This window comes from Scyliorhinus canicula, chromosome 15 (assembly GCF_902713615.1).
Source record: "Scyliorhinus canicula chromosome 15, sScyCan1.1, whole genome shotgun sequence".
Lineage (NCBI taxonomy): Eukaryota > Metazoa > Chordata > Chondrichthyes > Carcharhiniformes > Scyliorhinidae > Scyliorhinus > Scyliorhinus canicula.
In genome coordinates this window covers 95,747,489-95,766,320 of record NC_052160.1, presented here as the reverse complement: position 1 = coordinate 95,766,320, position 18,832 = coordinate 95,747,489, and the positions used below count along the sequence as shown (strand labels likewise).

Below are 18,832 nucleotides of genomic sequence, written 5' to 3'. Positions count from 1 at the left end.
TGGTCTGGATTCTCCATTATTGAGACTACGTCCCCATGCCGGGGTCAAAACTGTTGAGTTTTACTCCTGAAAATCCTGGGAAAAAAGTGAGACAAATTCATTGCCCTGCAGGAGGCTAGCAGGGACCCGGAGTGAATCTCACAACTTTTGCTGCAGATATGGGCCCCCGCATTTCCGGGTCAATGTGAGGGCTTGGCCCCTAAAGGTGCGGTGAATTCTGCACCTTTGGGGAGGCCCGACGCCGGAGTAGTTGGCGCCACTCCGCTACGCCGGGACCCCCCGCCCCGCCAGGTAGGGGAGAATTTTGCCCAAGAAGTGAAAGGCAATGGCAGAAGCAAAGGAAAAAGAGAGGGCAGAGAGAAAAAAAAGAAAATGAGAGGCAAGGGCAAGGGAAAAGAATAAAGAGAGAGAATTTGAACTTCAGAAAATAGGCTTGAAGGAGAGGGAGTTGGAAAGGCATAGAGCATATCAACTTAAAAGGTCGGAGTTAAAGGCAGTAATTGATGAAAGTCCAGATGGAGGAGTAACCCTTCCTAGTCCAAATATTTAAGTTTTTTTTAAACGTAAAAGACACCAATTGGTCGTGTTACCACTCCTGTGGTGCAGTAACATTTCCTCACAATAGTTGGGTTCTGGTTTGGGATCTCAACATCTTTTACTCTCAGTATATTTTCTTTATTCATTTATGGAATGTGGGCATCGCTGGCAAGGCCAGCATTTATAGCCCATCCCTAGTTGCCCTTGAGAAGGTGGTGGTGAGCTGCTTTCTTGAACTGTTGCAGTCCCTGTGTGTAGGTACACCCACAGTGCTGTTAGAGAGGGGATTCCATGATTTTGACCCAATTATGAATTCTAACAAAATCTTGGCCATGGCATTTGGCGTAACATTTAATCTGAAAATGCAATTGCCTGAAAATTTGCCTTAGTGTGTGAAAGAGTTCAAAATTGATTAGTACCATGTCCAAAATGAGCTACTCCTTTGTTGTACCCCTCAGGATACCTTCAATGACTGTTCAGACCCAAACACTATGCTTCTACCCAACTGGTAATTACAGCATTTCTACACACAAGTGAGCAACTCAACAACATGGAATTATCATCCATCAACAATACACAAAAATAAACCAAAAGCTGCCCATTGATAATCGTGCTAGCCTTGTCCAGATTGTGGATTTATTTTTTAAACAAAGGATGTGAGCAGGATAAATTTCACTAATAGAAAAACAGGCTATTCAGCCCCTCAAACCAATTCCAGCATTCTATTAGATCAGCTGATCTGAAACATAACTCTATTTACTCACATGCCCCCAAAATATCTTACCTGACATATTAACAAATCATAGTTTTGAAATTGTCAATTGGACCCAAGCATCTACTTTTTGGAAGGAAAGAGTATTGTCCAGATTTCAACTATCCTTTGGATGAAGTATTGCCTTCTGATATTCTTTCCTCTTGTTCTGATCTCTCCCAGATTAAATAGTCTCTTCATCTCTATAAAATATTTACATTCCTCAAAGCAGATCATCCCTTAATCTTCTGTCCTCAGGGGACTAAGTTTAGTCTCAGTAATTTATCATGGCCACATTTAGTACTGTCATCATTCTGGTCAATAAACACTGCATACCCTCCCAAGGCCAATCTCTCCTTCCTGAGGTTCAGTCCAACTGAAAGCAGTACCTCGTTTGATCAGGATAGCTCCTGCCCTCTCCTAAAAAGTTCAGATTACTTTGCGTGGTGTTTATTGGGGAAAAAAGTAGAAAGAACAGATATATTGTAATTTTAAACAGTTTAATGTATACAAATCTCAGTAAAGTCTATATAAGTCACAAGATACTTGGACATTTAGACGACAATGTGGTAAATGGGAACTAAAGGCTTGCTTATTGGTCAGATCACAAATGCACGATTACTGACTTTAAATGGAAGATTACGCAAAGCACACTGATGTACAAGTGAGAAACAGATAAAAATCCAAGTTCCTGGAGACTGAAGGTTATAAAAATGCAGTCAAGCCTGGAGTTTGAACCTCTCAAGCTTAATTCATAACAAATGCTGTTTTTAAATGATGGGACTGATTGGTGTGTGTTGTGTAGAGTTTTCTTCTGGTTTAAGAAAAACATGGAGAAGAGATTTTAACACTCATTTACAAATGCTGTACAACAGTATGTACTATATTTTGAAAACTAAAAATGATTTATCAAATGGTTAATGAAAATAGAAGGGACTGAAAGAACTCAGCAGGTCAGGCAGCATCGGTGGAGAGAAAAACATAGTTAACGGGTGGGATTTTCCGTTCTGGCCAGCTATAGGCAAAAAATCTTGTTTTCCGACAGCAGGATAATTTTGATCTCCCGACTTTCAAGGCCGCTCAAGCTTCCTAAATATGTCAGGAACCCTATTTGCAAGTATTGGCATCTCACACATTTGCATTGAAATGTAACCTCACTGGAATTAAACTTTCCGTCCAAATTGAGTTCGCCACCAGCGAAAATTTAGAACATTCAGCTTTACACCAGTATACAAGTGGCATGCACCTGGAGAGTTCCACCTCTTCCGTGACTTTGAGCTCCATGGAAGTTGATTTCTCCTCCTTGGGCACCTTGCATCACTTCACTCATCAAATACTGTTAGCAAATGTTGTGACAAGCCTGAACAAGGGAGGCAGACAAAGACTGGAAGGGTGGGGCGAGCTCCTGGGGAAAGGGGGGGCTGGAGAGCAATGGCAAAAACAAGTGAGAGCCAGGTAGGTGCATTGCTCATTGGATGAGGACGACAGAACAGGTGGTTCAGATTACAGGAGGGGGCAGAATCAGGGTTGGCATGGGGACAGTAAGAGGTGTTGGCTCTGAGGGGAAGGGAGGGAACGCATGTGGAGATGGATGGCTATAGAGTCCAGGGTAACAGGGAGGGAGGTTCAAGAGTGACAGAGGGGAGAGGAATGCTGATATTGGGTGGTTCAAGAGTGAAGTGGGAAGTTAGTGAGTGATAGGGAAAGGGTAGATGGAGGTGGAATGAGTTTGAAAGGTGACACATGCCATTTTTCCAAACTGACCTTGACTATGCTGTCAGTCAGTGAGATCCTTTTGAGGTTGGAGGAGGGTCCTTTTGATGGGTTAAGTTTAAGGTCAAATTATGAGGCCACAGAATGTCAAAGATGCTCATTTGTGTTCTTCTCTCTATGGTTAAGCCCGTAATGAAGCAGGTCTGTTCCTAATTCATGGGTCCCAAACATGGAGACCATAGCAAGGTATGGAGCTGCCGTTCATGTTGTGTTATGTGCCATCAGTTGCAGTCATGCAGTCAGGGTTAGGGGTGAAGGGAGAGAGGGAGTTAGAATGCCTCCAAGGGGCACATCTGGTGGAGGGCAGTCAATTCCAGAAGCGTCTTTGTATGAGCCATGGTGTGGTTGTTCACATCTGCCGGTTTCTCCAGCACAAGCTGCAGGTGCCGCGACTCTGGAGGAATAGCCTAAAGCTTTTGGCCTCAAGAGTGGAAAATTTCACCCAATATTTCAAGTCCAATATGATTCTTGTTCATAACTGAAGAGAGGTAAAAACTTGGTAGCTTTTATGCTATTGATAAAGCAGGGAGGATCAGGTGCAACACAAGTGAAGGTCAGGGATAAATTGGGAGGGCGGGGAGATTTAATATAAAATATGTCATGGAAAACAGGCAAAGGGAGTGGTTGTGGCAGTAGTAAACAAACAAAGCATTGATGCAGAGTAAATGTTAAAAGCAGAATAAAGGTCAGCTCTGTCTGAAAGCAGAAACACAGGACAAGATACAGACTGGCACTTGGGAGGAGGGGATGTGGGGAAAGAAAATGGAGGACAGAGTTCATGCTTTGAAGCTGTTGGGTCCAGACAGCTGCAAAATGCCTCATCAGACGATGAAATGCTGTTGCTCTAGCTGGCGTTAGGCTTCACTGGAACATTTAGCAGGCGAAGAATAGAAATGTGAGCGCAAGAGCAAGATGGTGAACTGAAATGGCAAGTAACCGCAAAGTCTGGGTCATGCTTATGGACCAAGCAGAGGTGTTCCTCAAAGTCATCACCCAATCGATGTTTAGTCCCTCCCAGTGTCAAGGAGACATTTAATTTTAAATTCAAATTAATAATTCCAGCGCTCAGATGATTAAAATATTTTCTTCATTACCAAGTAGTAAATGTATCTTTGCTTTGTCTTCAACACTGCCACATCCCCAATCTTTTTTTCTGTGAAGAAAATCACACATTTATTATTGGTCATTTTAGTAAGCACTAAATGATTTACATAGATGTTACAAGTAGGTGCTTAAGAGGGGATTGATTTTGAGACATTTTGGATTACGTTAAAAAGTGAAAATGGATTTGGAGGCAAAAAAATCAGATTAAAGGTCCATCTGATTCAATTACAGAAACAACAAAACTGTTTTATTATCTGAACAGTCTGTATATTCCAAGGAGCTTTTACAATTCAATTTATTTTCTAAATGGGTAAAAGTGTTAGGAAAATAAAGGTAGTTTTAAGGGAATTTGATTTGTTTTAGCAAACATTAGAAATAAGGTTGGGGCAGCACGGTGGCGCAGTGGGTTAGCCCTGCAGCCTCACGGCGCCGAGGTCCCAGGTTCGATCCCGGCTCTGGGTCACTGTCCGTGTGGAGTTTGCACATTCTCCCCGTGTTTGCGTAGGTTTCGCCCCCACAACCCAAAAGATGTGCAGGCTAGGTGGAATGCTAACCCAGAGCCGGAATTGAACCTGGGCACGGGGTCGTGAGGCAGCAGGGCTAACCCACTGCGCCACCGTGCTGCCCTTAATCATAGTTTTAGCACAGTTGGAACTAGAAAAGCATGACTACTACTTTAGGTTTCTGCTAAATTTTTGGGACAATCATATGCATATGTTAATACTGGAGAACAGAGCATGCATCCACTTCTGAAAGAATTTGAACTATCTTTTAATTTAAGAATTTGGGATGGAGCTAAAACCTTTGACAAACCAACATACTAATTTCAATGATAGAAGTTAATTAAATTTTATTTATTCAACTAGAAATATCTTACTCTGATTCAGCAGCTCTGTGACTGATTGAAACTTCTTCCTGAATAAAACCGCTATCCCTGCCCCCATACGACAGTCTTCACTGATGCAGTGGGCCAGTGCATCCTCCTCTGGACATTTGAACAGATCACCGGTCACATAATGGATCCCGACGCTCTGGAATAGTTAATGAAGAGATATTGTTACTTATTACAAAACTTGGAACATTTCCCTGTACACGATTAGCTCCAATCATCCCCCCAACCCCCCGCCAACCAGGGTATAGAGTGTCTACCCGAGGAACAGAGTAAAGTATCACTGTGGAGGGAGGTTTTTCAATGCATTACAACAAAGAAAAAGGCATTTTTCTGCAGGTTAGAGTACAAGATGCCTAGAAAATACTGTTGAGTTAATGTTGCTTATAGTTTGTTACAGTAAAAGTCCTGAATCTTGTCATGCAATAAGTTGATCACTAGGAAACAAATTGCTTTTGAAAAGTTATCGCACTCTGCTGATATCGTAACACAAAAAAAAACATGCTATACTCTTGCTCAGTGACAGTCACATACTTACATTTCCCTCTAGTGGTCTGTCTATAGAACATGCCATTTTGTTAATTTCAATTCCTTTTGTGCTTCTACCTGTTAAACAGAGCAGAATGAATGTACTTTTAACGAGAACATTCTCCTCTATCCATTACCACCTTCTAACAATGGTTTTCTGTAATTTATACACCCACTGCAATCAGCTACAAGGGTAAAATGTTCTACTCAGGTTCATCACTCCACTAGTTTGACAGTGTCTTCAGCTACCTGGGACCCAAGCTCTGAATTTTCTTCCCTAAACCTCCTCCTTTAGGAAGCTACTAAAATACCTACCTCTTTGACCAAATTATTGGTCACCTTTCCTAATACCTCATGTAATGCCCTGATTTGTCCGATTTATGTTTCCGTGAACTGCCTTGGGATATTTTGCTATGTTAAAGATGCCATATAAATGCAGGTTGCTGACACTTGTGCCTGATGAGATCTCCTCTTTGCCCTCTCTCATGTGGGGAAGAGCACATTTGCTCAGACTTCTTCACACAAAGAGATTACATTGGAAACTTCAGAATAAAGAATCACAAATGGAAAGCTTCCCTATATCTCTGTGAAAAAGACATTGGCACATTGACCGACCTGCGTCCCTTGCAAAAGACACATTTTAGATCTTTGGCATATAGAGCAGTCAATTTAACATACAGCATGACCCCACAACCAGCATGATCACATAAACAGCAGGGCTGAGGTGCTTTTCTGCTTTAGTGGTATTTATTGAGGAGTAAACACTGACAAAGATAAAAGCTGGAATTTTCTGGTCATTGGGATTCTCTTTCCTTGCCGGTTGCACCCCCACCCGCGGGTTTCCCGGCAGCATAGGATGGAATCTATGGGAAATTCCATTGACAAGCGGTGGGAGGAGAGAATCCCGCCGTCAGCGAACGGTGCGCTGCCAAGAAACAGGCGGCCGGGGGGGGGGGGGGGGGGGGGGGGGTGTAGAATTCCGCCCAAAATGACTTGTTTGCAATTTTAGCAGAATGACAGGACCTTTTACCTACACAGGCCATCACTCCAATTTTTAACGTCTTATGCAAATTAATGAGGATTGCGAATTTTCCAAAAACAGAGCACTCTTTATGTGCAGCAGGATCGAGCACAGGTTTTTCTGTAGCCTCTTGCGTGAGGATTGAATTCTTCTGACTAAAAGTTCGAATGCTGCCACTGACTCAAAACTGGACTTCAAAATGAAGGGGTCCAAGCTGGGTGAGGATGGCAGGTCGATGTGGCAATCTAGTACGGTGAGAAGGCGAGTCGCCTGCTTGCCCTTCAGCTGCGACAGCAGGCAGTGGCAAGGGAAATTGTGCAGGCGAGGGTGGCAGAGATGGTGACGGAGCTGGAGAAAATAAATGAAGTGTTTGAGGCCTTTTAGCAGAGGTCGTATTGGGCTGAGCCGAAGGGTGAGGAGGCAGATATAGCCTGGTTTTTGGATTGGTTGGAGCTTCAGGAGGTGGAGAAGGGGAAGCAGCAGGCACTGGAGGAGCCATTGGGGTCGCAGGAGGTAGCGGAGCATATGGGTATGATGCAGTCGGAGAAGGTGTCGGAGCCACATAGTTTTCTGGCTGAATTTTATAAAGTTTCCGGCAGAGTTGGTTCCCCACCTTTTGAACATGTTTAATGAGGCGGTGGAGATGGGGGAGCTGCCGGATACCTTGGCGCCAGCGTCCATTTCTCTGATTCCAAAAAAGGACAAGAACCCGATGGAGTGTAGGTCTTATAGGCCCATCTCGCTGTTGAACACGGACAAGAAAGTATCGACTAAATTATTGTCAAGGAGGTTGCGTGGTGTGCGCTAGATGTGGCCTCAAGAGGATCAGACGGGGTTCATGAAGGGATGGCAGCTCTCTAGTAATTTGAGGAACCTATTGAATGTGGTTATGACCCCTTCGGAAGGGGGGCTGGGGGGGGGGGGGGGGGGGGCGGGGGCATTGCCTCTTATGATTGTATCTATGGATGTGGAGAAGGCTTTCCACCAGGTGGAGTGGCGGTATTTGTGAGATCCTTGGGAGGTTTGGGACAAAGTTCATGACCTGGGTGCTATTGTACGCGTCCTCTATGGAGAGCGAGTGTAAGTACGAATGAAACAAATTTGGGGTATTTTGGGTTCTATAGGGGGACAAGGCATGGATGCCCATTGTCACCAGTGCTGTTCGCATTGGCAATTGAGCCCTTGTCAATTGATAGCTTCGAATGAGTTGCAGGGGATTGTGAGGGGGAGGTGGAGAGCATAGGGTGTCTTTATATGCTAATGATTTATTGTTGTATTTGGTGAATCCACTGAAAAATACTGGAATTTGATGAGTCTGATAGAGGGGGTTAGGGGAAATTTCAAAAGATGGAACACCCTGACAATGATGGGGAGGGTACAGATGGTAAAGTTGGACCTGTTGCCAAGGTTCTTGTTTATTTTTCAATCCCTCCCAATTTATCTCCTCAAGGCCTTTTTTCGAAGGATGGACAGGCTAATTTCAGAGTTTATTTGGGTAGCCAAGATGCCGAGGGTTAATAGGGCCATAATACAAATAAGGAGGCGGAAGTGGGGGAATAGGGGTAACGATGGGTCAGACTGGGTACGGCTGGAGGAGGAATTTGTAACTGGACGGGTTTGTGGGCTCTGTCAACGGTCCCATTTGCCTTTCTCACCGGGGAAGTATACGAACAGCCACAAGAAGCCCAGTGGTGGAATCTTTGTTTCGGATCTGGAATCAGTTGAGGAGGCACTAAATTACGGCACTTGTCGGTATTAACCCCATTATGTGGAAATTATGCAGGATGCTCCATTACGCCAGCCAGTCAATGGGGTTTCCCCATTGTGGAAGCCCCATGCCGTCGGGAAACTCCCGGGCTGCCGACAAAAGGGAGCATCATACCAGCGGAGAATCCAGACCCATTGGTTTGCATGGGGGTTGGGGAATGGATGGGGTGTATGGGAGATGGCAGGAGGAAGGAGTGGTGCAGGTTAGGGACCTGGTTGCTGAGGATAAATTTGCGGGATTAGAGGAAATGCGAGAGAGGTTTGAGTTGTCGAGGGGGAGCATTTAGATATTGGCAGGTGAGGGATTTTGCGCGTAGGAACTGACGGACTATACGCTACTGGAGAGGTTATTGGTCCTGGATGTGTGGGGGAAGGAAGGATTGGGGATATGAGTGGTTGGGAGAGAAGGAGTCAGCCCTAGTGGAAGGGATTGAGCGGAAGTGAGGGGAAGAGTTGGGAATTGAGATGGGGTGTGAAGTTGTAGCAAGATAATGCATCAAATCAATTCAACCTCCTCCTGTGCGAGGATGAGCCTTATACAGTTTAAGGTGGTACATAGGGTTCATATGACTCAGGTCCGGATGAGTGGGTTCCTCTCAGGAGTAAAGGATGTGTGAGAGAGGTACGGGAGGGAACCAGCGAACCATGTTCACATGTTCAGGGGTGTGCAAAGTTGGGTAGCTTTTGGGAGGCGGTGTTTGAGAATTTGTTTGGGATTGGACGGATTAAGATGACGCCAGACCCTATGATGGTGATTTTTGGGGATCGGAGGTGCTGGGGTACAGGAGGGGAAGGGAGCCAATATTGTGGCCTTCGCTTCCCTGATTGCTCGGTGACAAATACTACTGAACTGGAGGTCTGCATCACCACCAGGGGCTGCGGTTTGGTCGGGGGACCTGTATGAATTTCTTAGGCTGGAGAAGATAAAGTTCGCCCTTCGGGGTTCAGAGGAGGGGTTTTACATGTGTTGTAGACTATTTCTGTCTGCCTTTGAGGAATTGTTCATTGCGGGAGGGGAGGGTTGGGATTAAAGGGGGAAAATTGAACAAACTGCATACGATGTTTATTTTGTGCTATGTTGATGTGTTTTTGTGTGTTTGGAATAAAATATATTTTTAAAAATGGAATCTAGAAATTATTTCCATTATCAACCTCATGTATCAAGCACTGGGGAGAGGAGAGCGAGAATGCACAGCCAATAAGACAAAGAGGAAATGGACAGTAATATAGTGGAGTAAGAGGACAGTTAACGGGCATAAAAAGTAGAGGAAGTTAGATTCAATGTCTGGGATAAAGGATGTGATAACCCTCACAAGCACCATGGGGGATTGCTAAATGTAGCTCCCAAACCCGGACCAGCAGATCCCGATAGTCCTGGACTGGGACATCTCTTTTTAGTGCCCAGTAGTGGCTTTATTTTCAGTTTAATATAAACGTGTTTGGCCTTTCACACAATGCCACCTGGAATTATTACACTGGCGACCAGGATCAAACACTGGATTCTGAGCAGCATTTTCGAAGCTCCCCAATGATAACTCCGTAAGAAACAAAGCAAAGCAAAAACAAAAACCCAGAAATGCCCTGGTTTGGAAAGCTCGAGCCACAGAATCATGACAGAAGGAGGCCATTTTAACCCATCGTGTCTGCACCAACCCTCCGACAGAGCACAGACTAGGCATCTCGAGGGGGCATCTTATTCCTGGGGGCTGAGAGACACCGGGGCCAGGTTGGCCACATATTATGGGGAACCTTTGAATATTATGGGGCGCACAATGACCCCGGTTATCTATGGGCAGCATACGGTCAGACTCCCACTCATGGTTGTAAGAGGCAGAGACTGGCTCCAGATTTTTAAACTAAGGACCAGTGGACTGTACAAGGTCATTGACAAATAACTCGAGATATTCCAAGAAGGCTTTGGTAGAATAAAGGGATCAAGGGCAAAGATTTAGGTGGACCCCAACACCCTACCCAAGTGTTCTAGGGCACAGCCAGTCCGATATGCTTTACTTACCAAAGTAGAGACTGAACCCGAGCAGTTGGAGAGCCTCAGGATAATATGACCAGTGCAGTTTGCAGAATGGGCTGTACCAGTATTCCATGTCCTCAAGCCCGACAGGTTGGTCCACCTTTGCAGGAACTATAAACTAATCGTCACTAAAGCCTCACATTTATATTGGTACCCCATGTCCCGCATAGAAGATCTACATGCCAAACTGGCAGGGGAGTCAAACCTTCACAATACTAGATATGAGCCATGCTTAGTTCTAGCTCATGACGATTACTATCCATTAGGGTTTCTACAAATATACAGGCCGGCCCTTTGGAGTCTCGTCAGCATGCATCATTTTTCAATGCGTGATGGGAAAACATTCTCCGCGGACTACCTACGGTGGCAGTATACATAGACGACATACAAATCACAGGAGCCACTGAGGGGGGAAAAAAAAGAGTACCTAGCAAACCTGGAGGAGGTTTTGAGATAATTTTCTGATGCAGATGTCCATCTCAAATGAGAAAAATGCATTGCAGGCAGGCAAAATGATTTATCTACTGCACCAAGGCGATAAAAAAAAAGTCTATACCCCGTGGACAATAAGGTTAAGGCCATCAAAGAGGCACGACCCCGCAAAACATGACAGAATTAAAATCCTTACTAGGCTTCAAACTACTATGGGTAATTGATCCCAAACTTGGCCACATCATTGTTACCCCTGCACACAGTTCAGAAAATGGCAGATTTGGTCGTGGTAGATGCTGCAAGATGAAGCCTTTGTAAAGATGAAGCACCAGTTACCATCATCAAACATCCTGGCTCAATACGACCTCAGGGAACAACTGGTATTAACATGTGATGCCTCTCCACATGGAGGATGGGCAATCCTTGTGCCATTGATGGGAAGAGAGACCTATAGCATATGCACCCAGAACCTTGATGGTGATGGAAAGACTGTATTCTTAGATTGAAAAGGAAGAATTGGATTGGATTGGCTGTTATTTCTGGGGTGAAGAAATTCCACCCATATGACTATGGCAAAATTGTAACATGCCATAAACACCTGCTGAGCCTTTTCAAAGAGGATAAAGTGATACCTCCATTGCCCCGGCTCGGATCCAACAATGGGTATTATTGTAGGTGGCCGATGAATACTCACTCTCTCATGCACCACCCAGAGACATACATTTCCAAAGCAGATGCCCGGAGCTGTTTACCGCTGCCCACAAGCTTGGCCCCTCTGCCAGCATTGAAAGAAGTCACCATGACCGTGCACGTCCTGAATATATTGCCAATATCTGCAAAGCAGATTTAAGCATGGACCCAGAAGGACCACACACTGCTCAAATTGCACCATATTATCCTCAGTGGTGGAATCAGAGGGCACCCCACGAATGACATGAAGCCCTTCCTCACTAGACGCAAGAGCTGAGATGGCATCATCCCTTGAGGAGCCCGAGTAGTCATCCCCACCCAGGGCAGCACCCAATCCTGATACCCCGGGGTATCCAATATGAAAATGCTCGCATGAGCTATATCCGGTGGCCCGGGCTCGATACAGATATCGAGAATCTGGTGAAGCAGTGCTCCTTGCACCAGGAGAACAGAAGCTCCCACCTTCGGTCTCTTTGCACCCATGGGAATGGCTAGGAAGACATGGGGTGCACGTAGACTTTCTTGGGGTCTGAGTTCCTGATTATGGTCGACGCCACTCAAAATGGTTAGAAAATACGTTGTATGTCCTCCATGACGTCTTAAACATCAATAGAAAAACTCCAACGGAGTTTCTGCACCCACAGCATACCAAAGGTCCTCGTATCCATTAACTAATGGAGATTTTGGGGCGGCATGGTGGCGCCGTAGTTAGCACTGCTGCCTCACGGCGTTGAGGACCTGGGTTCGATCCCAACCCCAGGTCACTGTCTGTGTGGAGTTTGCACATTTCCCCTGGGTCTGCGTGGGTCTCACCCCCACAACCCAAAGATGTGCAGGGTGGATTGGCCACACTAAAATTGCCCTTTAATTGGAAAAAATTGGTACTCTAAATTTACATAAAACAAAACAAACCTGTGGAGAATTTCAGGTATTCATGAAGTTGAAAGGCATTAAACACATCCGATCAACAACGTATCATTCATCATCTAATGGCCTGGCTAAACGGGAAGTTCAAAAATTCAAAACTGGAATGAAGAAAAGGCCTGCTGGTTCTTGATTTAAGAAATTGGCCTAGTTCCTCTGATTATAGAACCACGTCGCACACGATGACGGGAGTCGCACCAGCTGAAATGTTAATGGGATGACTGCTCACCAGGCTCGGGATGGGGAGGGGGAAGGAGGGTTGGCATGAAGAAACACCTGGACCACCTGAGAAGCCAATGGAGAACCCGAGTCAGTGCCCACCCGCTGACGGTGAAGATTCAGGAGCCCAAAATGGAGACTGAGAAGATGACGAGCCTCTGTCTGTGGTCCTTCGGTGCTCAACAAGGAAGCAATGATCCTCAGTCTGCTTTAAGCCCACGAACCGGCTCCACCCCCACCGACTCGAGTTCTTGTGACAAGCGACAAAAAACGGCCTCACCGCCATGGGAGTGAGGGGAGGATTCGGATTTCAGTGGTATATTAAAACAAACTTTATTACTAACACAGTATTAAAACACTGTAAAAACATCACACAAGAGAATAATCTACAATTACCCCTTAAATAATGCTGATCAATATAGTGGCACAATAACCCTTAACTGCTATCTTTACTTTCATTCAAACAGAACCATCTCAGATCCCAATCTACTTTTAAATACAGTTAGCACTCAGGAATACATGCTGCACAGAGATATCTGGATACTCCACTTTGAGAACGAAAAATATTTTGACTGCTTTAAAGAAGGAGCCCTGGCTCTGTCAGAAAAATGCAGAAACTCTGGCTGTATTTCTTCAGAAGCTGCTTCTCAGCATGTTTGGCTTGCCTTCCAGCCACACCACTAGTGCGCTGACCCCTAACTCCTAACTGCTTCAATCCTTGGATCCTCCCATTAACTTCATCATCTTAGTAACTGAACACAATGTATCAAATTAACTACTCCACAGGGAACCCTTATAATCCAAACAAAAATCCATTAGCCCAAGCTTTTACGATACTTTCATTGTATCTCTGGCTCCTACAAAACTAGCTGTCTTGCAAAACCAGGAATTTTTAAAACACCGCTACAGCAGTCATACACATACTAACTCAGGCATTTAACCCTTACTACACCAAATATATATAATACAATATATCTTAAATTTATAAATTCATCACACCAAATACGTTAAAAGTTATGCAAACATTCAATTGAAAGACAGACTTACAGTTACAAAGTACCAATCACGATCATCAGTTCCCCCAAAGCACATTACTGTCCAGTATAATGACTTATAATGTAATAATTGAGGAAGAAAGACATCCTTGGGCAGCACGATAGCATTGTGGATAGCACAATTGCTTCACAGCTCCAGGGTCCCAAGTTCGATTCCGGCTTGGGTCACTGTCTGTGCGGAGTCTGCACATCCTCCCCGTGTGTGCGTGGGTTTCCTCCCACAGTCCAAAGATGTGCAGGTTTGGTGGATTGGCCATGATAAATTGCCCTTAGTGTCCAAAATTGCCCTTAGTGTTGGGTGGGGTTACTGGGTCATGGGGATAGGGTGGAGGTGTTGACCTTGGGTAGGGTGTGTGGTGATCACAAGTTAACCAGATGCAACACAACTGAGCGACCACTAGAGGGAGCACGGGAGAGCCATATAAATACATCAGGACAGGAAGTGAGGACACACTCTTCACAGCAGGCGGGCTGGTAAGCAGGACACAGCAAGCAAAGCTGGTAGTTAGCACTGGAAGGTAGTTCTAGGTCGAGCTCTGGAAACTGAACGAACTCACAATAAAGCATCTTCTCCACACTTGAGACTACGAGCTTTATTAAGATACGAGGAACAACACATGGTACCCAGGAGTGATTTCAGACGCTTATGACAGGACAACTCAGCTGCAGATACAGAAAACAAAAAAAAAAACATGGCATGGAAATCTCAACCAAGAATGGCATGGAAATCTCCTACTGGACATTCGACTTGGGAAGACATTGCTGATGAGAGGATGTGCCTTGGATACCCACTTCACCTGGACACGACTGGAAAAGTAAGAAGTGTCTGGGAAAGGTTTAAACAAATGTTCGATTTCGGTATCATAGCATATGATGCAGCGGCAGCTTCAGACGAAATTAAAATAGCAATTCTCATCGAAGGAAATGAAGCTATGAAAGTTTATAATGGATTTAAATACTCAAAAGGTGAAGACAGAAACAGCTTACAAACGGTACTAAACAAATTTGAAGAGTACTGTGAGAAATTTGAACAGCAAGACATACTCAGAGTCCAAACTGCACAGAGACTGAGTGATGCAAAACTAAAAAAATCACGAAAAGAACAAGAAATCGCGAATGCAAAGAACAGATCAAAAAGAAGAAATAACACGAATTTCTCACAAAGCCAAAACGCTGAAACCCAGTCCAGATCGGAAAGAAAAGGTAACTTACAACTTTTAGAAAGAAAAAACGCTGAAATCCGCGATAAAATGGCGTCGGGGCACATTTTGCAGTCTATGGTAAACAAAGAACTACAAATCGCGTCTGCGCATGCGCCGGAACCGGAAGTCGCGCATGCGCAGTTTACAAAAGATCGCGGCGCCGATCGTTATGCGCATGCGCAAGCCGCGCATGCGCAGTCAAAAAAAGTCTTCGTCGCGGACCGTCATGCGCATGCGCAAGCCGCGCATGCGCAATGGACACCGAACCGCACAAGGAAAGAAAGCCGATTTGCGCATGTGCAAGTCGTTCCTACGCGTGACGTCATGACGTCTGAGAATCCTGACCACGCCCACTTAAAAGGGAAATGCCCGAAAATTGAAAACAAGACACTTAAAGTGGTAAAACCAAATTTTCTTGCCTCAGAACACAGAAAAACGCCTGAACTTAAACCAACAGTGAAAAACAACTTGCACAAAACCTTGGAAAAAGCTGCCTACACCACACACAGTGAAGCGAACAAAAAGAATTCCGAAACAACAAAAGATGATTTGTTTTTCGACGATTACCTCTCAGACCTGACTGGGTCAGTCGGATATGCTTATCACAGCATCAGCGACACGGTCGCAAAGCACAACACGAACCAACTCGTGGTAGATGAATCCAACCAAGATGATTTGGTTTTCAAAGAATACTACTCAGACATGGCTGAGTCAGTCGGATATGCTTATCACAGCATCAGCGACACGGTCGCAAAGTTCAACACGAATCAACTCGTGGTAGAAGAATCCAACCAGGATGATTTGGTTTTCGGAGAATACTACTCAGACACAGCTGAGTCAGTCGGATATGCTTATCACAGCATCAGCGACACGGTCGCAAAGTTAAACACGAATCAACTCGTGGTAGAAGAAGCCAACGAAGATGAAATGGGTTTCAAAGAATACTACTCAGACATGGAGGAGTTATTTGGACATGCTGATCACAGCATCAGCGACACCGTTGCAAAGCTCAACACGACTCTACTCATGGTGGATGAATCCAACACCATGGTGCCATGGCAGCTCGTCGATACATTGGATGACAGCAATACCCAAGACAAAGACGACGCCACACAGAGAGCACAGGAAGACTCCACGGAGCGAGCGATGACAGGCTCCACAGTGCGGGTGATGAAAGACGCCAACAGGGATGCAAGCAAACACTCCCGGGCGGACACCAAGCATGAACAAGACCATGAAGGTAAACCCGCTGTACCTGAGCAACCGCAAGCAGACTATGAAAGTCTACCAAGCTCACAGGAACAAGAAGAAAGAGCGGACTATGAAAGTCCAACACGCTCACAGGAACAAGAAGAAAAAGCAGACTATGAAAGTCCAACACGCTCACAGGAACAAGAAGAAAGAGCAGACTATGAAAGTCCAACACGCTCACAGGAACAAGAAGAAAGAGCGGACTATGAAAGTCCAACACGCTCACAGGAACAAGAAGAAGACAATGCACCTCTGCCCACTGCATGCGAAGACAGTGACAAGGTGCTCGCACTCGACGTACAGGATCACAGTGAGACTGACAGTTCTCAGCTTGTCTGTACCGAAGCACAGAGCGAAAACAGTGACAAGGTGCTCGCACTTGACGTACAGGATCACAGTGAGACTGACACTTCTCAGCTTGTCTGTACAGAAGCACAGAGTCGGGCCACCCAACAGTCCAGAGAGACAACGCCAAAAGAAAACATGCAGATTTTGACTCCAGAAGAGGAGCACCTGGAGTCCACAGAGACAATGCCGAAAGAAACCATGCAGATTCTGACTCCAGAAGAGGAGCACCTGGAGTCCAGAGACATCAAACAAAAAGAAACCGTGCAGATTTTGACTCCAGAAGAGGAGCACCTGGAGTCCAGTGAGATAACATCAACAGAAATCATGAAGATTTTAACTCCAGAAGCGGAGCACCAAGAGTCTAGAGAAACCACGTCAACTGAAATCATGCAGATTTGGACTCCAGAAGAGGAGCGCCGAGAGTCCACAGACACCGCGTCAAATGTAATCAAGAAGACTTTGACTCCGGAAGACGAGCACCAAGAAAGCAAAGATGCGGAATCCAATTCTCCACAACTGATTGATGTCACCTGCACCGATGCAACATCAGATCATTCGCACCACTCGCGAGACGGAATGCTCAATGACTCAAATTATCCACTCGGGACACTCATAGAGTATAACAAGAAAAACAAAAGTCAAAAGAAACACAGCAAGAACAAAAACAACATGAAGCGCGACAAGACCAACAACAATAGCAAGAAGCACAGCAGAAACGAGAACGACAACAGCAAGAAGAAAAGCAACATGAAGCGCGACAAGACAAACAACAATAGCAAGAAGCACAGCAGAAACGAGAACGACAACAGCAAGAATAAAAGCAACATGACGCGCAACAAGACAAACAACAACGTCAGGCACAAAGATAGCGACAACGACAGAGGCAGAAACAACAAGAATGGCAACAAACACAACAAAGTCAGGAGCAAAGATAGCGACAACAACAAAGACGGAAACGACAAAAACAGCGACAAGTACGGCAACGGAAACAACAAAAACAGGAACGACAGAAACAACAGCAATGAAACAACGACTTGTACACAATGGCACTACTTGGCACATGATGGACGATGCCACAGCACACTGCAAAACGATAACAAGACTACAAACATGTCATGGGATGACAACGAATCGCACAAACTCACGTCTGCTCCAGAACAAGCAAGCACACCAGCATCCAAGGCGGATGAGACAATAAATCAACACCACAAGCACAAAAAAAAAGTCCATGCCAGTCAACATCAGTGATGTGACCATGCAAACACCTCGGGATGACGCATTGGGTACTTAAGATAACAAGGAACACCAACAACATTCACAGCGGACTTGCAATATCAATATCACCACGTCATCAACAACAAAAAGAAAAAAAAAAAAAGCTCTGAACAAATTCATCAAGTTTGGACTCATAAATGTGTTTATTAAGTTTGGACATATAAATACATTGGCTTTGTTAACTAAGGCAATAGCATCATCACTTGTATAGATACGCATATCATAAGTTACTGTTTTGTATAATTTTCCTTAATGATGTACAGAAACTATGTAATGAGAAAGAGGGGGATGTGGTGATCGTAGATTGACCAGATACAAAAACAACAGAGCAAACACGAGCGGGAGAGCTATAAATACACTGGGACAGGATATACAATTTTCTTTAACGATGTTCAGAAAATATGTTAAGAGAAAAAGGGGGATGTGGTGATCACAAGTTAACCAGATGCAACACAACTGAGCGACCACTAGAGGGAGCACGGGAGAGCCATATAAATACATCAGGACAGGAAGTGAGGACACACTCTTCACAGCAGGCGGGCTGGTAAGCAGGACACAGCAAGCAAAGCTGGTAGTTAGCACTGGAAGGTAGTTCTAGGTCGAGCTCTGGAAACTGAACGAACTCACAATAAAGCATCTTCTCCACACTTGAGACTACGAGCTTTATTAAGATACGAGGAACAACACAGGGTGCTCTTTCCAAGAGCCGGTGCAGACTCGATGGGCTGAATGGCCTCCTTCTGCACTGTAAATTTTATGAAATACTTTGTGGATTTGTTTACGTTTTTTAAGTAATTAAGTATCAAGTTCACTTGTGGGGCTGGTTTAGCTCAGTTGGCTGGACAGCTGGTTGGTGATGCAGAACAAGGGCAACTGCGCCCCACGCCAGCTGAGGTTATTCACGAAGGGCCCTGCCTTCTCAACCTTACTCCTCGCCCGACGTGTGGTGATCCTCAGGTTAAATCGCCACCAATCGGTTTTCCTCCCTTCAAAAGGGAAGAGCAGCCCATGGTGATCTGGGACTATGGGGCTTAACT

The 18,832-nt window shown here is 45.0% G+C and overlaps 1 protein-coding gene across 3 annotated transcripts in view; it reads right to left on the bottom strand.

Annotated features, from left to right (window-relative positions):
- Positions 1–18,832, bottom strand: part of LOC119978574 (ADP-ribose glycohydrolase OARD1-like) — a 28,668-nt gene that overhangs the window by 9,278 nt on the left and 558 nt on the right. The window contains exons 2-4 of one of the 3 annotated variants that reach the window (XM_038820330.1): positions 5,593–5,660; positions 5,043–5,196; positions 4,156–4,214 (exon numbers count right to left, since the gene is read on the bottom strand). In XM_038820330.1, coding sequence (XP_038676258.1) covers positions 4,156–4,214; positions 5,043–5,196; positions 5,593–5,628 — 249 coding nt within the window. In that variant the 5' untranslated portion in view covers positions 5,629–5,660. Of the gene's footprint in view, positions 1–4,155; positions 4,215–5,042; positions 5,197–5,592; positions 5,664–18,832 lie in introns of all 3 variants that reach the window. The other 2 variants (XM_038820331.1, XM_038820332.1) reach the window with 2 other exon arrangements.